General features: G+C 40.0%; 1 protein-coding gene across 2 annotated transcripts in view; it reads right to left on the reverse strand.

Moving 5' to 3' along the window:
- Positions 1 to 27,448, reverse strand: part of LOC121446295 (C2 domain-containing protein 3-like) — a 98,508-nt gene that overhangs the window by 67,641 nt on the left and 3,419 nt on the right. For both annotated transcript variants that reach the window (XM_041648829.1, XM_041648836.1), the window contains exons 3-8: positions 23,433 to 23,590; positions 14,870 to 15,087; positions 10,928 to 11,175; positions 7,555 to 7,687; positions 6,594 to 6,716; positions 807 to 954 (exon numbers count right to left, since the gene is read on the reverse strand). In XM_041648829.1, the coding sequence (XP_041504763.1) occupies positions 807 to 954; positions 6,594 to 6,716; positions 7,555 to 7,687; positions 10,928 to 11,175; positions 14,870 to 15,087; positions 23,433 to 23,590 (1,028 nt within the window). The remainder of the gene's footprint in view (positions 1 to 806; positions 955 to 6,593; positions 6,717 to 7,554; positions 7,688 to 10,927; positions 11,176 to 14,869; positions 15,088 to 23,432; positions 23,591 to 27,448) is intronic.

The raw sequence follows: 27,448 nt of genomic DNA on the forward strand, positions 1-27,448 counted from the left end.
GTGCTGTTTAGACTTTCTACCTTCTGAACTATGAGCTATATAAATCTCTCCTCTTTTTAAAGTTAGCCTACCTCAGGTATTTTGTATGGTAACAAACAATTATTTGAGGAGCATGATAATAATCTGTAGGATTACTTGTGGAAAGCAATTAACTCACTATTTATAGCATCTAGAACAGTGGTTCCTAATTCCATGACCCTTTAATAAAGTTCTTCATGTTGTGGTGACCCCCACCAAAAAATTATTTTCATTGCTACTTCATAACTGTAACTTTACTACTGTTATAATGTAAATATCTGCTATGACCCCAAAGAGGCTGCAAGCCACAGGCTGAGAACCACTGGTCTAGAAGATGCTAAACCAGCAACTCCTCATACAGCTTGACATAAAAAGGTTGGAATAAAGTAGAACTGCCTGAAAAGAATTGCCCGTTTTACAAGCCCAAAGAGGGTTCTGTTACCTGTGAGTAGAAATGTTTCTGGACTTTTCTGAATAGACACTGAGTGGGCTCTGAAGCATGCCTGTATTATTAGCTCCAACAAAGCCATATGACACACTGCAACACAGGTTCTGGGCGCAGCTGAATCTGAATCTGATTCTGGCTATGACACTTGCTACGTATTCTTGGGATAAAATAAAGTGTCACTAGGCCTGTCTCTTTTCTGTAAATGATAATACTTTCTTCTCTGTCTGTCATCATTATTAAATAAGCTGTATGTAAAATGAACAGCTTCCCGCGAGTACTGTGACTGCGGCTGCTAATGCTGTGTTCCCTGATTTGTGGAACTTCAGATGCAATGACTCACAGGTGCTGTGTAAAACAAGTTCTCCAGGAGACTCTGGTCATACTGAGGGTCATTCAGGTCACTGCTGCAGTACACATCACTTCCAGGAGATGGGGAGTCTGGAGGCGAACCTAATCCATTCCAGAAATGACCCTGGGATAATTCAGCACTGGAGACAAGAAAAACAAAGGCAAAGATTTTAATGGTGGAACTACCCGCCCCACCCCCACCCCCACCTCTGGCAAAACTTCCTAACAGCGAAAGGAGGAATGCTAAGGACTCACTCTCCACAAACTACTGGTGTCCTTTTCCAACTCCATTTTGCCTCTCTTGGGATGATGTTAATTAGGACTCAAAACCCACTACTGAAAAGCACTGTGTTCTCAGCAAGTGTCTGCTGGCCATCTAGTATGTGCTATGGTTGCCATAGAGATGGCTAACCTAACCTAGGTCAAGCTGTGCTCCTTGTGGTACCCGTGCTCTAGCTGGGAGAAAAAAAAATGGTAACTATCATTTTTTAAAGTAAATGTTTTTGTGAAAAAAGAGCTAATTCACAAAAACGTCTTCTTCAATTAAACAAACATATGTATTTTGGAATTATTATGACATGATTAATTTTACATTGGATATAAAACTGGATAAGCTCTTTGAATTTGAAGCCAGCCTGGTCTACAGATTGAGTTCAAGGACAGCCAAGTCTACACAAAGAAACTCTGTCTCGAGAAACAAAACAAACAAAAATGAATAAAACACTACAAGGAGTTTACAAACTGAGGAAGCACAAATGTGAGTGATTCACACTATAAGGAAAAATTCAGCTTATTTTTCTCTTATAATACCAAATACTTAATGTTAGTGAACTGAACAATATTTAAATGAACATCCATTACTAATAAAGCAATAATATTCAATACCATATGCTGATCACTGACTCATGTATTTATTATTTCTCCACTTCTTTTTCAATCTAGCTACCATTCTTTTTAATTTCTACAAAAAAGTGCACAATCATTACTTTCAAATGAGACTATGTATAGTACTTCAAAACTTTTTAGTTTTATTTCCTTTACTTAGAGGAGCGAGAGCAAGAGAGAGGGAGAGAGAGAGAAAGATCATTTCCATGCATGGGACAACTTGTAAGAATGATTCTCTCCTACCACATGGGCTCCAGGGACAGAACTCAGGTTGTCAGACTTGGCACCAAGTGTCTTTATCTGCTGAGATATCTCGCTAGCCTCCTAGGAACAAAAATTGCCCCCCTTTTTTTGGAAAATATTCTTGGTACCCATTTATATAACATGTTTTTAAAAAAATGTATTTGTAAAAAAATTTTATGAGTGTTTACCTGCATGCATGCATTTGCACCTGTGGTGGTTTGACTAAAAATGGGCCCCATGGGCCCATAGGGAATGGCACTATTAGGAAGTGTGGCTTTGTTGGAGGAAGTGTGACTTGCTTTTCCTGCTGCCTGCGGATCCAGATGTAGAAGTCTCAGTTACCGCCATAGCACCATGTCTACCTGCATGCTACCACGCTTCTTGCCGTGACAATAATGGACTAAACCTCTGAAATTGTAAGCCACCCCAATTAAATGTTTTCCTTTAGAGATGCTATGGTTATAGTGTCTCTTCAAAGCAACAAAACCCTAATTAAGACAGTACCTAGTGTGTACCTGTTCTCTGGTTGCAACAGTAGCAAGTGCTTTTAACAGCTTAGCCATCACTCCAGGCCCATACATAGCTTTATTTAGGGTCTATGCTGTCCATAGTAGCTGTTTGCTACCTGCACCTACTCTGCATACAGACTGTCAGAGATCTCTACTGTTCAGTATGTAGTCCTCTGTATTGTTTTTCCTTTTTTACAACTACGATTTATTTTAATTAATTTACTTGCTTATGATTTATTGTATTGTTAAATTTTGTCTGTTTCTTAGCCTTAAGCAAGCCCACTCTCAGCACTATTTCTTTACTTTTCTTAAACATGATTTCTGAAATTATAGTTATCCAGATGTTGAATACACTGAAAATGTTCTTAATTTTAAACTTTATTTTCATATTTTCTCTTTTTGCTAAATATTCCGGAACTGTCCCCCTTCTGTTTCTCTTCTAAATGTTCGACTGACTCTTGTTTTCTGTGTACATGTTGGAGGCATCCTCATGTCTTCAAGTCCAGGCCCTGAAATGTTGACTAGAAGTTCAAAACACAAGTTAAGCCAGGAAGGCCTTGATAACTGGCTTCATCATAGAACAATTGGGCAGAGCTTGGTGTTTTGAGTAAGTTCTGTTGTAGAATATTATTTTAAAGTGTGTTACGTTTCTTTATGCTCTAGAACATTTGTTTAACCATGTAAAGATGTGTTGCTTTTGTTGATGCTGCATTTGTTTAACTCTGTGAAGCTGTGATTCTTTGCCTGTCTAAAACACCTGATGGTCTAATAAAGAAGTGAACGGTCAATAGCGAGGCAGGAGCAAGGGCAGGAGGCTGGCCAGAAGGGAGTATAAATAGAAGGAGAACCAAGAAAGGAGCAAGGGAACAAAGAGGGGAGTACACAAGGGGCCAGCCACCCAGCCAGCCATTGAGCAAGTGAAAGTAAGATATACAGAAAAAAAGGAAAAAGTCCAGAGGCAATTAGTAGAGAGGATAATTTAAGTAAATCTGGCTACAAACAAGCCAAGCTAAGGCTGGGGATTCATAAGTAAGATTAAGCCTCCATGTGGATTTTGGATACTGGGTGGTAAAAGAGTAAAGAACAAAAGAGCCAAAAGAGTAAAATAAACAATATTTTGGTGTTCCTACACATGGCTAGAGTAAAAGAAAATCAAACAACAAAGTTCCAGCATTGCCTTACATTTAAACGAGGATTTATATTTCGGTCAAGAAGAAAAAAGGGGCTTGAGGTTAGAGGGGCAGTTCATCATCCCATGGACTTATTTTATCTTCTTTCTCATCTCCTAAGCACACTGACAGCCACACTACCTCCCAGGCCAGGCGGCAGTCATTACAGTCAAGTAAAAGAGGTTGAAACACCACAAACTGGAACTTTGTTGTTTGGCTTTTTGAGACAGAGTTTCCCTGTAGCTTTGGAGCCTATCCTGGAACTTACTCTGTAGATGAGGCTGGCCTTGAACTCACAGAGATCTGCCTGCCTCTGCCTCCCGAGTGCTGGGATTAAAGGTGTGTACCACCACCACCTGGTTCTCTGCCTTTTTCTACAACTGATACTATAGAAGCCTGTGATTCTAACTTTAATTTCTTCTCTTCCTACCTCCACTGGGAAGGAAATGCTTTCCTATTTCTTAGTGTTAGCAGGCTGATCTTTCTACTCTTCCACTCAGAATATTTTGATATCCGCCCCATTTTAGATTTTTAATATGAAGTTCAAGTTCTTTAATGTAATAGTCAAAGTCCTATTGGTGATACAAGGACCAAAAGGTGATATCTCTTGCCACTTTCCTATAAGTTTAAATTTTAACCAAATTAAACTAAGTGCAAAAGCCAGGCATTGTGGTGCATGCCTACAGTGCCAGCACTTGGGAGGCAGTGGTAGGAGGATCAGGGCTCACTGTCATTCTCAGTTACATAGCACATAGCAAGCTCAAGGCTACCTTGAGCTACATTAGACACTCTCTTAAAAAACAAACATCTGATCTGAACAGAGAATTCTCAACAGAAGAAGTTCAAATGGCCAAAAGACACTTAAGGTCATGCTCAACCTCCTTAGCGATCAGGGAAATGCAAATCAAAACAACTTTGAGATATCATCTTACACCTGTCAGATTGCCTAAAATAAAAAATACCAATGATAGCCTCTGCTGGAGAGGTTGTGGAGGAAGGGGTGCCCTCATCCATTGCTGGTGGGAATGCAAACTTGTGCAACCACTTTGGAAAGTAGTGTTTCGGTTTCTCAGGAAATTCGGGATCAACCTACTCCTGGACCCAGCAATACCACTCTTGGGAATATACCCAAGAGATGCCCGATCATATGACAAGGGCATTTGTTCAACTATGTTCATAGCAGCATTATTTGTAATAGCCAGAACCTGGAAACAACCTAGATGTCCTTCAATGGAAGAATGGATGAAGAAAGTGTGGAATATATACACATTAGAGTACTACTCAGCGGTAAAAAACAATGACTTCTCAAATTTTGCATGCAAATGGATGGAAATAGAAAATACTATCCTGAGTGAGGTAACCCAGACCCAAAAAGATGAACAAGGGATATACTCACTCATAATTGGGTTCTAGCCATAAATAAAGGTCAGTGAGTCTATAATTTGTTATCCTAAAGAAGCTAGATAAGAAGGTGAACCCAAAGAAAAACATATAGCTATCCTCCTGGGTATGGGAAGTAGACAAGATTGCCAGGCAAAAATCGGGATCTTAAGGGTGGGGTGGGAGGGGGGTAAGGGGAGATGGGGAGAGAAAAGTGAGAAGGGTAGGATGGGGAGAACTTGGGGCAACGGGATGATTGGGATAAAGGAAGGTTGGATAGGGGAGCAGGAAAGCACATATCTTAATTAAGGGAGCCATCTTAGGGTTGGCAAGAGACTTGGACCTAGAGGGGCTCCCAGGTGCCCAGGGCGATGTCCCCAGTTAGTTCCTGGGGCAGCTGAGGATAGGGAACCTGAAATGATCCTATCCTATAGCCACACTGATGAATATTTTGCATATCACCATAGAACCTTCATCTGGCGATGGATGGAGATAGAGACAGAGAACCACACTGGAGCACTGGACTGAGCTCCCAAAGTCCTAATGAGGAACAGAAGGAGGGAGAACATGAGCAAAGAAGTCAGGACCACAAGGGGTACACCCACCCTCGGAGACAGTGGGGCTGATCTATTGGAGCTCACCAAGGCCAGCTGGACTGTGACTGAAAAAGCATGGGATAAAACCGGACTCTCTGAACATGGCGAACAATGAGGGCTGCTGAGAAGCCAAGGACAATGGCACTGGGTTTTGATCCTACTTCATGTCCTGGCTTTGTGGGAGCCTAGCCAGTTTGGATGTTCTCCTTACTAGACCAGGATGGAGGGGGGAGGACTTTGGACTTTCCACAGGGCAGGGAACCCTGACTGCTCTTCAGACTGGAGAGGGAGGGGGAGAGGAGTGGGGGGGGGGGAGGAGTGAGAGGCTGGGAGGAGGCAGAAATTTTTTTCTCAATAAAAAAAATAAAAACAAACAAACAAACAAAACCCCAAAAAACAAACCTTAAGTAAGTTGTGCATTCTTAAAAATATGTTTCTTGTGTATATGTAACATGTGTAACATATCAAGACAGTACTGTTTACAGTAGTTCCTCAAGAGACAATACACGATGAGTCTGGTTTTAGTGAACATGTTAACAATATTCACAATTAATTATTAATTAACCAAACTTCTATGTGCTAACACCATGCTAACTCCTTTATATACACAATTCTCAACCTCACTGAAATTTTGCAAAGTTTGAAAAAAAAAAAAACTTCCAAAATTTTGCCAAGCTGAAATAACTGCCTAGGGCTACAATGCTAAGCAACAGGCTTCAACTTTCACCTTGACTCTAGTTAAAAGTCATGCTCTCTTCGTCACAGCAGCTAACACAGATGATGAAGAGAATGGAGAGACACGGACAGAGAGGTGGGCTGCGGGCCATTCTGTGAGCAAAACTAGATGGAAAGGCTATACACTGGCTTTTTACTTAATAGGCAAACAGTCCTAGTTTAAGGATAAGGGAAGGACTCAGGCCAACGAAGTATTACTAACAAAGTATTCAATGAATTGAAAGAAGTTTTAAATGGAAGAAAGCTAGATAAAAGCACTTACCTGCCTAGCAGCAGCTGTATGGCTCTGGTGTCAACTTTTATGTCATCTTTACAAAACATGTTCTCAGTCAAGGGGAGGAGGTGGTCACCACTGTGGTCTTTAAATTGATTTTTAGATGAATTCCTGTTTCCAAGGTGTGAAAAATACTCTGTCATGAATGGCTAACAGATGGGAAAAATTTAAATCCTAATCAAACTAAAAAAGAGAAGGTACTAGTCTGACTTAGAAAATTTAACATTTTTAGGCTTCTCTGCCTTAAATGTATATAAAACTTTAGACTGTGCAAATTTCTTCCCAACACCAGAATCCCATTTCATTTCCGAAGTGAGGGAAAAATATCTTCATTTCATATATAAGCATTCCAGTTTAGAGAGTGAAGAGTTTATCCATTTATATATTCATCAAACACCAATGTTAGGTGTTAGATTCTAAGTACCTTCTACTGTAGGCTCACCACATTAAGAAATATTTACTGAGAGGCTGGAGAGATGGTTCAGCAGTACTTGCTGCTCTTCCAAAGGATCCAGGTTCAAGTTCCAGCACCCACATGGCAGCTCAAAACTGTCTGTAACTTCAGTTCAAGGGGAATCAGACATCCTCATACAGACATACAAGCAGGCAAAACACCAATTCAAATGAAATAAAAATAAATTTAAATAAAAAGAATTATTATTATTATTATTATTATTATTATTGTTTTTTGAGAAAGGATTTCTCTGTGTAGCCCTAGATATCCTGGAATTCATTCTGTAGACCAGGCTGGCCTCAAACTCAGATCCACCTGCCTCTGCCTCTCCAGTGCTGGGATTAAAGATGTGCACCATCATTGCCCAGGTTTAAAAAAAAAAAAGAATTATTTGCTGAAAATTTCCAAGATTATCCCATTCATAACAACAAAAAGCAAGGTAAGTCAACAACTGAAGAAATGAGCTAGAGGGGTGTGTGTTTGTCACTAACTTACGGCACTGAGGATCTGAAAGCATCTTCCAGCATAGGAGGAGGAGCTTTGTCCAGCAGCATGCTAGTATCTGGGCTCGAGTTCATTGCAGAAATCAACATGGCATTCCTCAGTTTATTGCCTTGTTCTAACAGAGCTGAAGGCAGTAGAAACAGAAAATGAAAGCATCTGAAATCCAGAAGGAAGGGTTCCAGTATTCACAGTACCTGTCCTCCTATGGGTGACTTGCCCCAAGGTTCTGCAGTGGCCTTTGGGTCTGTTCTTCTGTAAGCTGGAAAATTCCTTGAGGAAGTTATTTAACAACTGTTGTTTACTGGGCTTCTACCGTGTGGTTAGATGTTACATCAATGAGTGAACATTCTATCCCAGAGAGACTGATATTATTGTGGGAGCTGTTGTGTCCCAGCCTCCCAACTCTCCCAACTGCTGTCTGACCATAATGAGGTAAATGATGCCTATGACTCATTTTCATATCCAGATACCTTATTCTGGCTCTCTTATTTATAATAGTTTCAATATTTCTACCCCCAAAACACTGGCAACTACACTGCTACCTAAACTTCTGGAAACCAGTCATACCTATAACAATCTATTCAATTACTTTCTTAACGAGATCTTACTTTGCCAATTTATGCAAAACTAGCAACCTCCCCTCTCAAGTCCCTTTCTTAATTTACCTCCATTGCCATTACTTCCCTCTATAAAGCACTATAAATAAGTACTAAGTACCATAAATAAATGTAGTACTTATTTATCCAGTTTGTCTTCCCATCTAGAATAGCAGATTCCTAAGACAGACTCTTTTTAAAGAAAATTTTAAACTGCTACATCCCTGATACATAGAAAAGCACCAGACAGGGCTGGAGAGATGGCTAAGCAGTTAAGAGCACTGACTATTCTTCCAGAGGACCTGAGTTCAATTCCCAGCAACCACATGGTGGCTCACAACCATCTGTAATGAGATCTGGCACCCTCTGGCCTGCAGGCATACATGGAGGCAGACTTTCTATACATAATAAATAAATAAAATCTTAAAAAAAAAGAAAAGCATCAGACATTTGGTAGGTGTTGGATAAATACCTTCTTAATGACCAAATAAATACCTTCCTCAAAGTCTGAGGCACAAGTACATACAAGAGTCCAGGCAGAAGCTGATGAAGTATTAAGTGTTGTAGACAATTTTCTTCCTTGTCAATGGACTCTTTAAATTAAAAGACTAAAGTCAATGGCTCATAATCTTGGAGTGTGTATGCATGTGTGTGTGCATGTGAGTATAATGTATTTATTATTATTGTGTGTATACATGTGGTGCTTATGTGCGAGTGCAGACCATGGCTGCAATGGTGTGCATGTGGAGGTCAGGGGAAAGTTAGTTCTCTCCTTCCACCTTTATGTGAGTTTCAGGGATTGAACTCAGATACACACAAAGACAGACAAACACACATATATTTTTGTTTGTTTGTTTGTTTTCAACTCAGGGTTCCCCTGTATATCCCTGGCTGTCCTGGAACTCACTCTGTAGACTAGACTGGCCTTGAACTCACAGAGTGCTGACATTAAAGGCATGTGCTACTACAGTCTGGCCCTAGAGTATATTTTTAAAAACTGGGATTCCTAAGACATTTCAGATAAAAGATATGAACAACATAGCTCATTAGTAGAGTATATGTTATGTATGCAGAAGGCATAGATATAATCCCTATCATCGCAAAATATACAAGACCACATAATAACATAAAACAAGTAGTGTTTTTATAATATAATATATAATATTATATAATTATATAACAAATGGTACAGATACCTCCTTTGGAAATATTAGTGGGAGTGGATATACATTCCTGTCATGCTCCTGATGTCACAGAAATAATAACGACATAGTGTTCTCTGACCTGAGGCAATACAGGCTGCACCCACTTGCCTTTTATCGTGATTTGAATGTGAATGCTTGAACACTTGGTCACCAGCTGGTGGCACTGTTTTGGAAGGTTGTGGAACTTGGAATGGTGCCTTCCTTGCTGGACAAAGTTGATCACTAAGGGCAGGTCTTGACCTTCTATAGCCTTGACCCCACTTCCTGTTGCAGAACCCAATGCAATCTACTGTTTCGTGCTCCTAGTGCCATGATTAAACCATATCCAATACAAACCTTATCAGGTATACTTGATCACAGAACTGAGAAGAGTAACATACAAATGAGCAGACTTCTACTTTTATGTATTCTGTAGTACTGTAAATATTAAAATAGAATTTAACTCCCAGTCTTAAGTAATAAAGATGCTTTATGCTATCACACTAAATGTCCCCATGAAGAATAACAGTTTTTAGAATGTGAAATGAATTTGGTACTACTCTAGCTGCCTTAAATTATTTGGGGACAGATAAGGACTAATACATTTCTATAAGAAAAGCTTTACCCTCATATCCAAACACACAATGTAACAATCTAATTACAAGTTCTTAGGTGCACATGAATGAATAATGTGTTCCCAGAGGACATCATTAAGAGAAATAAAGCACAGAAAGACAAATTTCCTATCATCTATTTGTGGAAGCTTGAAAGATGATCCCTAAACAGACAATACAAAAAAGATTAACAAAAATGGGGAAGAGTGGGGGGAGGGAAGGAAAGGAATGGCTAGTGGGGACAGGGGTGCAGCTGATAAGGAATAATTTCTAGTGTTCTCTAGCATCATAGAATAATTGTGACTGACAACTGAATGTTGCAGAATAGCTAATAAAGGACACTGTGTTTTGAAAATTACATTACTATTGTGTGTGTGTGTGTGTGTGTGTGTGTGTGTGTGCGCGCATGCAGTGGGGTGGGAGGTCAGAACACACCACCTGTATGTGTGGAAGTTAGATTATTGTGTGTGTGTGTGTGTGTGTGTGTGTGCGCACGTGCAGTGGGGTGGGAGGTCAGAACACGCCACCTGTATGTGTGGAAGTTAGACAACAACTGGCAGGAGTCAATTCTTTCTTTCACCATGTGGGTGGGGGGGAATCACACTCAGCACAGCAAGGCTTGGCGGGAGAAGCTGAGCTATCTTACCAACTCCGTAAAGGACATTTTAAATGTTTCTAACACAAAAGATAAGTGTCTGAGATGATAGATGTAACCTGATTTGATCATTACCTACTGTATATACACATTGAAATATACTATACCCCACAAACACAATTGCCATATACTAATTTAAAGTAAAAACATCTAATTAGCAGTCCTTTACATGAGACTCTGGATGACAGCAAGTTCTCACACTTTTATTTGGCTGTTCAGTTCACTGAGAAGTCTTGCTTTCCTTTGTGGGCAGGCTAACAAGCAGAGTAATCCCAATAAATACAGTGAAGCCTTAGGTCACAGATAGATACATACCTGAAAGAAGGTCCTTTGTAGGGGGGTTGTTTGAAGACAGGATGAATGAGTCACTGTGACTCTTGGTGACTGTACTAATTTGTGGCTGAAATTCAGAACTGTTTAGGAGGGACATCTGCTTCTGTGGGGCTTTGCCTCTCAGCAATACAGTCTCTAAACTTGGCTCTGAATTAAGGTGATGCTGTGGTCCACACAAAGAACTCTTTACTGCACCGGGGTTCTCTGCAAAGTACAAGTGGTCCTTCCCCCTGTTAGAAAGAAAGAGCCAGCAGCTCATACCCTGTCTTGGAAATATTCCACCTTGTCAGAGATAGGTGATCCACGAGGGCACTGTAGCTGGGGCCTTGTGAGAAGTTTTTTGGTTTTTGGGTTTTTGTTGTTGTTTGTTTTTTTGCATTGTGTTTTTATATATCTGCTTTTTATCTCCTCAATTAAAGGAATATAGACCTTTACCACAGTTGTGGGTTATACTTTAAGTGATACAAAACAGAGATTACCACACAGGGAAAGGGAGTGTGTGTATCTACACAGTTTCATACAATGCAGATTACTTCACAAGTAATCAAGACAAAAATCTGTTTATCATACTTCATTCCATTTCACAAAACAATGCCCTTTCCCCTCCCATGTATCACGACATCTGTAAATGATGTGGGAGTGTCATATATCAATCTGTTGATTTCATTGGTTAAGCAATAAAGAAACTGCTTGGTCCTCATAGGTTAAAACATAGGTGGGAGGAGTAAACAGAACAGAAGGCTGGGAGGAAGAAGCTGAGTCAGGAGTCGCCATGATTCTTCCACTCCAGACAGACGTAGGCTAGAATCTCCCTGGTAAGCGCACCTTGTGGTGCTACATAGATTAATAGAAATGGGTTAAAAGGCTGAAACTAAGGGGCCAAGCGGTGTTTAAAAGAATACAGTTTCCGTGTAATTATTTCGGGGCATAAGCTAAAGCTAGCCATGTGGACGGCTGGGTGCCCGTCCCCGCCGCTCCTTACTACAACAGAGTGGCACCCAACGAGCTAATGAACTCCACGTAAAACCCGAGAAAGCTTAATTTTAATCAGAGACGAAAACAGAGTTTAACACAGCTTTTGGCTGTTTGTTGGTGGCATGCTGTAGAGAGATTTCCTGATTCGGCAACAGCAGCAGAAAAAAAAAGCTGCGTCATTTTAAAGTGTGGCTTCCTAGGACTGTGCCGCCAATGCAAACTCTGCCTTTAAAGCATTTCAACAGCTTTTATGGGACTGAATGTTTGTGTTCCCACTTGGGATCGGAAGGAGAGTGCTCTGAGACCATGCCTAGGCAGACGGCCGAATCAGGCTTAGGCAGGTGGAAGGGCATGGCGTGTTTTCAGACTGCGCAGTGTTCTGCGTTTCAGATTTGGCTGTAACTTGGATAAAAAGAGTTTCTGTGCTGCACGCTCAGTCTCAAAATTAAACTGCTGAGTGTGGCTCCAATGTGGACTTGCTGTGTGTCTGGAACTGCTCAGCTCAGGGGCACCAATGGATCTGAGGCAGGAGCAGCTGCTCCAAGCTGAACTGTGCTGACCTCAGGCAGGAGCTGCCGTAATTATCATAAAAACAGCGCAGTTAAGGTTTAGACTTGGCAGTAAACAGACAGTACCGTATTACCCCTACATGGTGCAACTTAAGTTTTTAAGAATTGCTTAACATTTTAAGAAATGCTCCTGGATAGTAAAAAAATGTTACAGATTTACAATAAAACAGATTCAGACATAAAAGACCACACTGTTGGATGAATGTACGTAGGCTTGAGAGAGAGAAGAAAAAGAATATAGAGAATAAAGTTAACGGTTTAAAAAAAAAAGGTAAAGTCTTTAAAGAGACAGAGTACAGATAGTTAAGAGATTAAAAGAAATAAAGAAAAATAAGCCACGTAAAAATGGAAAATTCACAGAGAGTCTGGATTATGTACATTGTGCTTTCTTTAAAATTTTTGACTGTAAAGGAGCTAAGTACAGAGAGACATTTCATTACATGGGCTGCTAAGCTAAACCAGAATGGATATAAGGGTATTACGATTTCAAAATTTGGGTTTAAGAATATGATGCTTTGGAGAGGGTCTTCTTTTGTTTTCACTGAGGACCAGACCCTGTGGATTTCTTCTATTCCAATTTGGTGTGATAGACCATGCCCTCCTGAAAGGTTGTTGTGAACATCTTCAGAAAATTGCTTCGCTCAACTGCCAACTGAGATGAAACTAGCACACAGGTTATACCATGAAAGACCTAATTTACGAAGCCCCCATTCAGCAGGAAGCAGTTTGGAGAGAAAAAACTGCGCCCATGTTCCCAAAATATTGTTTATAAATGTTCTTTTACATTTAAAGGGGGATATGATATAGGTATGAATAATTTGCATTGGTATGGATTTTAAGGTCAATTTTGTTATATGTATATGTATTTTTGATCTTGAATAAGGTGTGATTGTGTAGTTCATTTTTAAAATGTAATGTATAATTAGGAAATATAGGTTGTTGATGGATAATCATAAATAATAGTCAAGTTTGTAGTCATGTTACTTAGATTTTCTAGATATATAGAGATATATTTCAGATAGGCATTCTTCATATCTCTCAAAGGCTACAGAATATGGCATTTAAAATATTTTAATAACTTAGGACTTTTCATGACAATGAGACACGTCTGCTCCTGGCAGCACCAATCTACTTCGAGAGGAAGATGGGCATTGAAGAGGATCCTTATGGAGTTTGATAGCCATTTGGGCAAGAAACTGCTCTTGCCTGGACTGTTGCATAAAATGGACACAGAGAACCCGCAGAGAGAGGACTGCTGAACTTGCCTAAAGGTGAGATGGTCTTTCGGGGTTCATGACTCATGAAAGAGTCTGCGAGACATTCTGCAGGACACAGCAGATAGTGACTGAACTGTCTTTGGAATTTCCTGCTTCATGGAAATGTCTGCTGGATACTTTGGGCCTGAAGGCTAAAGATGGATGCCCCAACGGTACAAAAGAACTTTGGGTGACTGTCCAGGCAGCGAGATGTCTCTGTCATTTTTAGAGTTTTCTTATTTCTTGTTTACTTAGGTAGTATTATATCCTTCTGGAGTCTTTGATGGAGTTGAAGAATGAATAGATAGTTATAGTTTTCCTTAGTTATGATAAAAGATAAAATAGATATAAATATTGTAACTGTAATTCTTGCTTGATAACTGTTTTGCTATATGTAATTTTGCTATGTTAAAGTTAAAGCCTTCCGTTTTTGTTTAAACAGAAAAAGGGGAAGTGATGTGGGAGTGTCATATATCAATCTGTTGATTTCATTGGTTAAGCAATAAAGAAACTGCTTGGTCCTCATAGGTTAAAACATAGGTGGGAGGAGTAAACAGAACAGAAGGCTGGGAGGAAGAAGCTGAGTCAGGAGTCGCCATGATTCTTCCACTCCAGACAGACGTAGGCTAGAATCTCCCTGGTAAGCGCACCTTGTGGTGCTACATAGATTAATAGAAATGGGTTAAAAGGCTGAAACTAAGGGGCCAAGCGGTGTTTAAAAGAATACAGTTTCCGTGTAATTATTTCGGGGCATAAGCTAAAGCTAGCCATGTGGGCGGCTGGGTGCCGGGGACGCAGCCCCGCCGCTCCTTACTACAACATGTAAACTTTAGTCATATGTGCACACTGGCTTCTCTACTGGACTGTGAGCAGTCCTTAAAAACAGGACTTGTAGGGGTTTTGCGACTGCTGTAATTTGGGGCACACTAAGACTGCATTCTACCACTGAGCTACCTCTTCGGCCCCAGGAATTGTGTCTTGATTATTTCTGTGCCAGTGTCTGGTGTCCTGGGCAGCAGTGGGTGCGTAAGAGCTGGCTGCTGAATAAATAACTGTGTTTCACTGTTCAGATGTTCAATAGGACAATGAGAGCAGATGCAGAGACTTGGAGACGTGAGTGTTACCTTGGTGTGGCTGATCTACTGCTGGTGCCTGCTAATTCTTTTCCTTCAGTTTTGATGGCAGGTTCCCCACAAGATGGAATCATAGATAGAGCGTTGCTGGATTCAGTATTCTCTCGGAGTCCTCGCTCAGATAAAAGCACATTTTCTGTCATGTCGGTGGTAGGAAGAGGCTTATAGCTGTCGTAAGTATCTGACAGAGGTTCCAGGGCAAGTGAAACCTGAAAGAACATGAAACAATAGATTTTCTTCAGCCTCCAGTAACTAACTGTAAGAAATCCTTGCCTGACAAAAGTTAATGTCTACCTGTTCCTCACAAGAGTAGGCCTAGATTTCTGCTGACTTCAAAAACCTCTCTCACTACGCTTCATTCCTTTGTGTGAGACAGACCAATGCCCTATATTCACAGCTCTGCACCTTCATTCAGGCCTCGATTCTCTCATGCCTAGATGAAGATATCAAAGTCATTGCCTTCTTCAGGATGCCCCTTACTGTCTACCCACCACTACAATCACTACTTACTGAACACTTTACTACAGGCCAGGAATGCGCTGTATTCCCCATCCAGATCACCGCAGTGATGACACAAGTCTGTCAGGAACTTATATTCTCATAACTGTGAGGTTAAGGAAAAAGCAGAGGCCAGATGTGGTGATGTATGCCTAGTAATACCAGCACATAGGGTGCGAAGGCAGGAAAATTATGATTCCCCGGTCAGTCTATGCTACCTGGTGAGAGTCTATCTCCAAAGCCAAGGTTTAGAGAGCATATTTGCATCACTTACCTATCACACAAACATATTATGAATCCCTTGAAGGCACAAACCACCTTCTTTAGTTTTTTATAGACTGGGTAGCACAGAACCACAGATATGGTTCTGTTGGATGAATGGCATGGTATTTTATGACACATTCTTAGGTTTGTTGTCTGGGACAAAAAAAAGTCCTTATTGTCATGCTGGACATAAAATGTGACAAGCACTATGAGGAGAAACTAAGTTTCTGCTGCTTGAGCTCTTGCTTGCTGTAGTCCAGCTCGGGTGGGGGTGGGGGCAAGGCAGGAGGGAGCCTTTGAGTCTTGGACTTGGTGGACTTATACAGCAAGACCTGGTCTCCAAAGAGAAGACAAAGTTCTCTACAATTTCACTCCTGTGAGTTGAAGTACACTATTAAAAACTTTCTTCAGTACCAGTGAGAAGATTCAGTGGGGAAAGGCACTTGCTGAGCAGCTAGCCTGGAACCCACAGAGAGGTAGAAGGAGAGAACTGACTCAACAGCTCTCAAGAGTTGTCTTCTGATCTTCACACACACTGTGATGTGCATGCCTGTGCACACACACACTGACATGTGCCTGTGTCCCTACATCTTCTTCTTAAAAAAAAAAAATTGCTGGGTGTTGGTGGGTCAGCCTGGTCTACAAGAGCTAGTTCCAGGACAGGTTACAAAGCTACAGAGAAACCCTGTCTCGAAGAAACAAAACAAAAAATTATCCAGTCCTCTGAAAAGTCCAACTAGGAAAAACCTAATAGGGTAATGAAACAAAACTAAATATACCTCAGAAGAGGAAAAAATAACATTATTGAGAAGTTTAGCTTCAATGACAGAATGAGAAGGAGAAACTGTTTAAGCAGTCACAGACAGCCAATAATGAATGACCCAACACAGAAATGAAAAAATAGTTTTTCAGATATCTTTTAAAGGTCAATGAATATTTTGTGTAGAGAAACTGCCAATCCATGAACTCAAACCAAACCTAGATCTTACTGAGAATTCTGACCAGGAACCAAATCAAGACTTTCCCACAAGTAAACACCATGTGTGTCTGAGTACTGTGTGATCACTGTAACAGTGTCTCCTACAATCTGGACTGCCCCAGTTGTCACTTACCAAAGATGGCCACTGCATTTCAGAAGCAGAGAAAGCACTGGAATAAAAGTGCCCCGCCCTTAGTTTGGACTTGCTGAATCGCCAGTGAAGCTTGCTTTTCCCTAAGCAGAGTTGAACTAGTAAAGTCCAACTTAGAAGCCTGCTGAGACTTTCAATAGTGGAGAAAGCTCAGAGAAAAACCTTGCATTTTCTGCCTCAAACTTAGGGCTAGCCTAATTCATCTGTTGATACCAGCTCTATGCTAACTGCTGGGGCAGAGCAATGACTAAAACAGACTCTGTTCCAGAAGATCACAGACCTTACAGGGAACCCAGGGAGAGAACCAAGCTCAGACAAGAGGAGATGAAGGAGTGCAGGGACGACTTTCCAGAAGTGGGACACAAATGATTAGGCAGAAAATACTAGGCATGAAGTCAGATGAAGCTAAGTGGGGCTGAGGTAAATAAAACATTGCAGACTAAGGAAAAACATCTAAATTTGGACACATAAAACACATTAACCAATCAACTGGTTACCTCTGGGCTTGACTCCTAAGCCCTCTGCCTCTCAGTGTTCTTAATACAGTACTGTATCCATCTAGACTTCCACTCTGCCCCTCCCCAATTATGTTCTCTCTCTGCTCACTTCTCCGTCAGTGCCATTAATGAGTCTGTCTGCCTGCCTGCCTGCCTGCCTGTCTCCCATGCTGGGAGCTGAATATAGGCCTCATGCATGTTAAGCACACGCTATATTCCCAACCAGATTTTTCTATGTTATACAAACTATTTTACTTTTTAAGCTGGAGATTTCTCCCTTAAAATGTCTTCATGTACCCAAAGTTTTATCCAATGAAAACAATTTTCATTTGTCAGGATAAGGGAACTAACAGTATTTGTTGCTATTGTTGTTCTATCTCCAGATCACATTCTGCCATCTAAATATACCACCATCTCCTGAAGCCCACACCATCCACATATGCCATAAATATACCATATGCGTCTCCCATGTATAACAGAGCAATGCTAAGGATGCTCATCTGCCTTCTAGCAATGACTCAGGGTCTCTCTGGTACTAAGTTGCCTACAGCTTTCTACTTATATCTGTGGCATCTAACGTATAATTTCCAGACTTATGCTAGGCCACACAGCATTTAAACAATGATTAATCAATGCTTTAAAATTATATTTCTTATACAAATTTGTATCTCTGGCTTCTCTTGAAAAATAAGAAAATCCACGAAAGCTGAGTCCCCATTCTAATGTGGCAAAAAATGAACTAGATTAGACCAGTGACTTGGTCAGGAATATACATCCAGTTGCTATACCTGGGGCTATTAGTTTGCTTGATTTTTTTTTAATTTGCTTATAGTAAAATGACAATTTTCTAGTTGTAATTTCATGATTAAACACACACACACACATACACACACAGCCGCCATAGTCAAGAAAGGGAACATGTCCATCATCCAAATAATTGCCTTATTCTTCTGTAGTTACGCCCTCCTTACTGCCAACCCCTACCATCTGCTCATGACAGTATGCCATCATCTAGTGTAGAAGCTCTGGAGAGTCTTCCACTGTGGAGGTCCTCAAGTGCGTTTTACTGGTTGGCACACCATGACTGATGTCTTTCCACACTGGCTCCTTAATAAATACTGAAGCAGCTTTGCATTCCTGGGGAAAACTCTTGGGGACAGGATTATTCTTCCTGTACAGTGCTGGCCCCAGTTTGCTGGTATTTTCTTGGGAATTTTGAGGTCTAGGTTCATGAGGGATACAGTTCTGCAGTTTTCCTGTATTTTCCCTCTCTAGCTTAGGTATCAAAGTGTTACATGCCTCAGAATAATGTTTTCTCCTTTTCAATTTTTCTGAAAGAGACAATAAGATTGGTGGTATTTTTTTTTTTCTTCCTTAAATGTTTGGAAGAATTTGCTGATAAAGTGATCTAGGCCTAGAGCTTTCTTTTTTGGCAGGTCTAAAATTGCAAATTCAATTTTTTCAAATAGTACCAGATCTATTCAGAGTATTTCTTCTTCTTCAGGGAATTCTTGTAGTTCAGTTTGAGAAGAATCAGGCCATTTCATCTAGGTTGTCAAATTTGAACATGTAGGGTTACTTGTGGCATTCTGTTAATGTCTGTCGGTTCCGAAATCTGCTCTCTTTCTTACAGTAGAGACATGATGAAAGTGTTATGTTTCTTTTTCACATACTCATTGTACACAGTGATGGTTTTCATAATGACATTTTAAATCATCTCTGTGTGCCTTGTGTGTTTGTGTGTAAGAGAGGCATGGGTGTGCGTGGTGTGGTGCTGCATTGAAGTCAGAGGACAATCTTGAGTTCTGGTCTTTCCACTTTGTTTTGGAGAGTCTCTTGTTCACCAGTGTGCAGACAGGCTAGCTGGACCATGAACTTCTGGAATTCTTATGTCTCTGCCTCCCACCTTGCTTTAGGAACACTGACTGTAGACATGCACTACCAAGCCCAGCTTTACATGGGTTCTTTGGAACTGAACGCAGGTCCTCACACTTGCACAGCATGCACTTTGCCCACTGAGCTCTTCCCATAGCCCTGATAATAACACTTGAATTCAAATATATTATGTGCCTTATGACAATATCCCCCACAGACTCCTGTTCCCCTTCCTTCTCCTACTAGACCCCTTCCTCTTTCAAAACAGCCCTGAGTCTATTTTTATGCCATATATAAATGTGTGTATGCAAAGAAAGTGGAATAATTTTCTGTGTCCATGAAAGAAGAAAAAGAGACTTGAGAAATTTAAAATAATAGTGGATAATATATGGACAAAATGTGATATCAAACCATTATGTCAATAGGATTATCAAACAAACTACAGCCATTCTGTAGAAAAAAATGCATGATGAAAATGGAATAAATCCTACTGAGGATGGCAAAATTTTGAAAAGGACTCCCACCAAATGCAGCTGGATCTGTGTGCAGTAAACACTATTTAGATGTGTAAGGACAGCAAGCACTTTAATGAGTAATCTCCCCAGCTGTATATTCTCCATTATATCCTGCTACACACCCTTCCTTCACAGTCGCTTATCTGGAAAAAAGAAATTTTTTAAAAATACTTTTTTAAAATGTATCTCTTTGTTATAAAGATTTGTTTTATTTAAACGTGTGTGTGTGTGTGTGTGTGTGTGTGTGTGTAGTTATGTGATTGTGAATGCAAGTGCCTGTAGATGTCAGAGGTGTTGTACTCTCTGGAGCTATACTTATAGACAGTTATGAGCTGCCCAACATGGGTGCTGGAAACCGAATTCTGGTCCTCTGGAAAACAGCAAGCACTGTTAACCACTGAGCCACATTCCCAGTCCTGGAGAAAAGGAAATTCTAATTGCTGCTTCTGCCTCACTGCTGCTCCTTATTACCAAACTTCTTATCTTCAGCGTCTAACTTCTGTCTCAATTTTCTATTAAAACACAATTCAAATCCAATGACCTTTACGTTTGAAAATCTTATTACATAAATTACATTTAAATATGGTCAAAAAATAGTACAGCTATTTTGGAAAACTTTAGTAGTTCCTCAAAAAGTTAAACGAAGTGCCATATCACCCACCAACTCTACTCCCACGTATGTGCCCAAGGGAACTGAAAGCCCATTTTAACAAAAAACTTCAAGTTGCGCACAGAAGCTAAGAAATCCAATGCCCATGAATCAAAAATCATAAACAAAATGATGTCTATGTATACAATCAAATATTTCACCCACAAAAAGGAATATATGCTACAATATATTTAAATCTTAAAAACATTATGCTAAGTGAAAGAAGACAGTTTCAAAAAAGCTCACACTATATTTGAAATGGCAGGGATAGGAAATAAAAGGACAGAAAGTAGCCTGATATGCCAGGGGTGGGGATGTCCGGGATCGTGGAAGAGGGCTGATAATGAGCACAGTGCTGAGTTTTGGAATGAAAGAAATGTCCTGAAATTAGAAAGTAGTAAAGCTTGTATAATCTGGTGACTATACTTAGAAAACAAACAAAACAAAACAAAAGCTGAACTACATACTTTAAAAGGGTAGATTTCATATTTTCAAATTATATCTTGATCATAAAAATAAAACCACCACCACAAAAGGCTACATAGAATCCTATATTCCAACTGCTATTATCATTCCTTATTTTTCCCTAGGTATCAATCACATGCATACATGTAGTACCATCTGATTTTCCCTAGGCATCCATCACATGCATGCATGTAGTACCATCTGATTTTTCCCTAGGCATCAATTGTATGCATACATGTAGTACTATCTGATTTTTTCCTAGGCATCAATCATATGCATGTATGTAGTAGTACCATCTGATTTTTCCCTAGGCATCAATCACATGCATGCATGTAGTAGTACCATCTGATTTTCCCTAGGCATCCATCATATGCATACATTAGTACCATCTGATTTTCCCTAGGCATCAATCATGCATACATGTAGTACCATCTGATTTTTCCCTACGCATCAATCATATGTATACATGTAGTACCATCTAAATTCGCTTTTGTCATGATCAAACTACAATTAATTCTGTTGAACAACCTGTCTTCATTTCTCTAGTACTGGGAAGACACTGCCATAACTAGCCCCAAGGATGCAGAACTTTCTCTCTCTTTGGAGTATTTCTGTAAGACTGAGGTATACAAAGCTGAGTGCTGCTGAAGGCTGAGAGAGCAGAATGCGCACCCACAGGAGAGTACCTTAATAGCTTTTGAAACATAAGTTTAGCATTTTGCAGGCCTGATGCAAATCCTACAGCAGCAGAAACACATGAGTTTAGCCTCACTTCGCCATACAGACATCAACGGAAGGCAGCACTGCTTTCTGAATAAAAATGACGCAAATCCATTGACAAATCCTTGAGCTCTTCCCCTTAGTTGCGGGGTTTTTGGAGTTGATATTCTGTTGCATGACATATGGCGTACGCTTCTGTGGTGCATTCTTGTATCTGGTAATGTTAGTGTTCTTTCCCTACTTTTTCTTGGTTTCTTTTCCTATTTATTTAATTTTTTGTATTAGCTTTAGGGCAAATTTGGCAAGGTGTAAAACCAACGGACTTTTTAAAATTTTTAGTTGTATTTATTTAATGCTAAATTTATTCCCATACTGTAAATTTTAGTTTCTTCAGTTTCTTCTGGGATATCTTTTGTCCTATGTAGCCTCCCTTTCTGGCTTTGGAACAGTTTGCTCCTTTTCAGTAAGGGTCACCTCACTGTGGCAGGTTCATGGGCAGGTTAATCCAGCCTGAGCTCTGTAAGTTCAATGGCACACCTAGGAACTTTGTCCACTTTGTTTAACGATGAGAATCTACACCCAACTCGTAAGTTCAGCATCACTCTATCTATTCTTAAGCACGTGTAGTAAAATTTCAGCACTCTACTTGTCCAGCCCCACTGTTTGGCCTGGCTGCACCTAGGGACTCCACCATTATAATGTGGGAACAACACACATGGCTTCTTTAAAGTGATACTTTCCAGATACGTGGTGGCTTTTTAAACACATCCACTCTTGATGGCCTGGGCCATCAAGGAAACATGAAGATTTGAACATCATGATTTGCTTCTTTTATTTTTTTTTAGGGCTTTCTGAGTCAAGAGAATAGAGAACCGTCTTCACAGGTCATCTTACCGCTTACAGGAAGAAGCATAGGGCTCCTGAAAGAATTCATTTATCACTTGAATTTGTGAAGTGTGAATGTTAAGTGATCATTCTGAAGCTCTCCCAGAGTCTCCTCAGAAAAGGAATCTATGGTCTTCACAGAACCCTCTCATACCTACAGTATTGTATATCATACTGTGTTCTAAAAAACTGCATGAGAGAGCTGTGTCTTATTTCTGCATTCGTGGTACATAAAAGTGCATCAGAAATACAAATTGGCGGGAAAAGGTAGAAGAGGAGGAGGAAGGGAGGGGAGCACAGAAAAATGTATAGCTCAAAAAAAATATACACATAAAAAATACAAATTGGATCAATGAGTGACAATATTAAAGATAGCACCTACACGACTGAAACAAAGGCTTCTGGGCACTATATTAGGAACTGGCAGAAAACAAAGGAAGAAAATAGAGTCTCATACTTTAGGGAGTCTAGACTCTAAATGGGGATCCTACCAATAAACAATTCTGGTTACTGCACTAGATCAACAAAGACATAATTAATCCTATGAATTCAGTACAGTGCAGAGAAGGAGAGCGCAACTGGAGTGTGAAAGTTTCCTGGTGCTGGGTTTAGAAAAAGGAAGCAAGTCAAGTGCAGAATGAGCAAGGACAAGGAAGTACTCTTCATGAGACATGGGACTCATTCTAGAAGACTTGATTCCTGCCCCCAGATTTTATTCTTTGCAGTTGTTACTGGTCGGTCAAACAGTGTTTGAACACTTGGTCCCCAGCGCGTGAGGCTGTTTTGGAGAGTTGAGGAACCTATAGGAGTGGGGCCTCACTAACAGAAGTGAAGCATGGGGTGGGGCTTGAGGTTCACAGGCTCCTGTCCTATCTTTGCTTCCTAATCCTCGATGTGAGCAAGCAGCCTCAAGCTCCTGCTGCCATGTCTTCCCTACAAGTAACTGTACCTTCAATCAGGAATCAAAATAAAGCCTTAAGTTGCTTCATATCAGGTATCTGGTCACAATAACGAGAAAAGTGATAAGACAGCAGTAAAGAATTAGAACATTTTTACCTGAAGTTCTCCAAGTTTCTTAGATACTGGTGAAACAATGGTAAAAAATCCATTGATTTGATGGGTTGGAGACAGCTGGGCAAGTCCACTGATTTGAACTCTGCCAACCGGAAGATGATCAAGTTTGGTGATGACTTCCAACACCAGCACAGCCATATCTAATCAGAAACAATTATAACATATTCAGATAGTTTCCATTATTTTGGTTTTGGAAATAGGTCAAAGGGTATATAATAAAAAACTTAAAATTTGAAGTAAGTCAGGCACTTCCTTACTATACCTTATGAGGAAGGAGAAGCAAGCCCAACACCAACAGAAGTTTTAGAGAGGAATGACAAGTGCTGTATAGTACAGGGGGTTATACTGAATATTTAGCTTATAAGCACAAGGATCTGGGTCCAATTCCCAGAATCCATATAAAAATGTCATACAAGGTGGTATGTACTTGCAATTCCAGCACAAAGTAGAGACAGGTAGATACCAGGAGTTTGCCAGCTAGTCTCTCTCTCTCTCTCTCTCTCTCTCTCATACACACACACACACACACACACATCTTTAAAAGTACCAGTAAATGTATTCAGCCAGGTACATAAACCTTCAATCTCAGCACTATAGGGATAGAGACAGAGTGATTGATTTCTATGAGCTGGAAGCCAGCCAGGTCTACACACACACACACACAAAAAGTACTAGTAAATTTATTTGCCAAGAACTCAAGCATTAGTCTGAAAATACTTGAAATATAAATGCAACAGCTCTTAGTAACTTCATTCTCATTCTTTCAGTATTGACTTAAGAGAAAGGGCTACTCTGCATGACTATAGGGGTCTGTCTTGACCTCCCAGAATCTCATTGCTTGTTTTAGAATATTGAGGTACCCAAAACACTTGAAACCAAGATAAACAGAAATAGACACCTTAACTACATTCTACAATTTATCTCTCATTCTTTTAGGATCTTAAATCATGGAAAGAGAATAAAATGCACACAAATGGAATTAATATCATGTCAGGACAGTACAAACTCTGAGTATTTTCTTATCAAAGCTAAGTAATGGTTCATTATTACTACTTGTTCAATACTTAAATGGAAACCATGTAGGACTTATAATGAGAAGGTCCATGTGGGTTTTTCTTTGCTTTAATAGTCAGAAGCTGTTTTGGTAGAACCATCCATAAAATAGGCATCTTAACATCTGTGTGGGGGAACTGAGGATACTGCATATAGATTACACAGGACAGTGTCTTCCCACACAGCAGCTACTGAACTGAGTGACTATATGACTTTAAACAAATTACTTAACAGACCATAACCCTTTTGCTGGTGCTTATCTCAAAAAATTACATAAACTGATCTAAAGTACTCTGTAGGCTGCCAATGATATACATATGTGGAAAAAGAAATGGATCAACATCTTTGGTTACTTACTAACAGCTAGATTCTTACAAGCCTCATTAGTCTCTTTATAATCATTTTTTAAAATTACATTTTCACTTATGTTTGTGTTGTGTATGAAGCATATCACAGCACATAGGTGGAGGTCACAGGACAACTTGCAGAAATGGGTTCTCTCCTCCCACCATGTGGAGCCTGGGGATAAAACTCAGGTCATCAGACTTGGTGGCAGGTGTCTTTACACAATGCATCACTTCATTGGGCTTTATTTTTCCAGAGCAAAGAACCAAACCCAAAGCTTTGTGCCAAGCACTCTACCACTAAGCTAAATTCCTGGCCCTTGTCCCTCCTTTACAATTCTCCGATATAGGTGTTCTAACTCTAGGTTGGGGGTTAAACAAGATCAGAGAGGCCATGTAACATCCCTAGGTTCAGTAAGTTTTAAAGTCATCAAAATGGGCTAAAACTTAGTTCTATCCAATTCTAAAGTTGAGTCTACCATGTTACCTTACTATATGTTGCCCAAAGAAGAAAACGTTTCAGTCTTAACAAATTTATGATCTTTATCCTTCCTTCATTTTTGCTGTACTATCATTCAGTATTATTCACATTCCCACTGGCACTCATTCCAACTGAGTCTTCTCCGATTACCACAGGGTGACAACGGGATGGTCGAGGGTCACTGAAGTGTGTTTTGGAATATTTATGGATACTACTTCTGGCAAAAGAGTAAAGAGTAAAGGAAAAAAGACATAAAAGAAGCAATGAGGTGTTATCAAGTCTTCTATGCTTAAAAAAATGTATGTGTATGGGAGTTTGCCCACATGTATGCCTATGTACCACTTTTGTGCCTGGTCTCCTTTGGAGGCCAGAAGGCCTTGGACTCATTGGAACTGGTGGTACAACCAGTTGACAGCTGCCATGTGAGTGCTGGGAACCGAAGCCAGGTCTTCTGGAATAGTAGACAGTACTCTAAGCTACTTCTCCAACTCCAAGCTCTCTACTTTGCATAAAAGAGTAGAAATATTAGTGAGCCTGGAGCTAATAGTCTTCCTAAAATTAGGGCTAGAGTTGAGGTGATCTTGGGTTAATCACTTTTAATTCTTTGAATGTCAAACCCACCATCTAGAAAATAAGCCTACTACCCACAGCAAATGGGCAGGGCCTCAGGGCATGCATTCTAGGCCACCCCAGAGGCTTCAACTTAATCCTTCAACTGTATTTTCACTTTCCTTCAACAAAAAGGCTATAATGTTTAGCAACAATACCAACATCTTTTCTGAGTAAGATAAAAGAAATTAAGGGAATGAATAAGTGATCACCTCACTACACCATAGGATTGCTTTTATAAGATGACAGACTTGAAAGTATTTCATAAACTACCAAACATGCTATCGCTCCCTGTGTTTTTGTTTTATCTGAACTCACTGGTTTGCTATTTCTATTTACCCTGGACTCTTTGTTTTGTGCCAATCTATAAACTACTCATTAGCTTACCTTTTGCATCTTAAGTGTGGTATGCAAAAAAGGGATACAGAAGAGAGAAAGGGGTACAGAAAAGAATTCAGAAATAGTCATACTTTCCCCAAGTTTTCAGTTATAGTAGACATTGATATGAAGGAATTATAGACCTCTTGGTTTCTCATTTTCTTTCTGTCTATTTCATTTGTTTATTTGTTGAAGGGTACACTATCATGGTGCACAAGTAGCAGTCAGAGGACCACTTGCAGGACTCAGCTTTCTTCCTCTACCATGTGGAACCTTCGGTCCAAATTCTGGTGGTCAGGCTCTGTGGCAATTGTCTTTGAGCCATTTCACCGTCCCAACTTGGCTATCTACTTTCTAGAGAACATATCATGGTTATGTTGACAGCTGGCTCTTCTCTTACAAGGTTCACCCCCATTGGTGTCCTATTCAAACACTGCCTTTCCCATTTCTTTTCTAACTAGAAAATGAAATTTGGGCATGAACATATTATTTTGTGTTAGGCTCCTTCAAATTATTGATAGGAAAATTAAAGTCCAGAAAGATGAAAAGGTTTGTTCAATATAAAGTAGAAAGTAAAAAGCAGAAGTAGGATTCTGGTTTCCTAGTAATTTACACAATTGTCCGTTAATGGCGACCTAGAGTAGTCACAATTTTCTATGCGTGAGTAATTGCATATTTACTCACATACTGCTTAGCATCACTCATTAATGCTTTGTGTCAGCTCTTGGTAGGTACAATAGTTTAAAACTTTGTCCCCCAGTTCCTCAGAAAATATCTGTGTAGACCTTAAACCTACAATGTAGTACTGGACTGGTCACTTTACTTTTTCAATTAAGTTCCATGATAATTCCTAATAGGAACATATTATTCTCCTCGCAACAGAAAACTGAGACTCTATGTTCTTGAGAACCTAGCCTGACTGTAGAGGTTCACACCTTCAATTCCAGCACTCAGGAGGCAAAGGGAGAGGGTCTCTGGGTTGAAGGCCAGCCTGGTCTACAGAGTGAGTTCCAGTTCAGCCAGGGCTAAACAGAGAAATCTTATCTTGAAAAACAAACAAACAAACAAACAAACCAAACTCAAACAAAAACCTCCTAGCATTACACAACAATCCCAAGTCTGAATCTAAAGTT

This window comes from Microtus oregoni, unplaced genomic scaffold (assembly GCF_018167655.1).
Source record: "Microtus oregoni isolate MIOR12 unplaced genomic scaffold, Mior012 000000F_ref0000247, whole genome shotgun sequence".
In the NCBI taxonomy this organism is placed as follows: Eukaryota; Metazoa; Chordata; class Mammalia; order Rodentia; family Cricetidae; genus Microtus; species Microtus oregoni.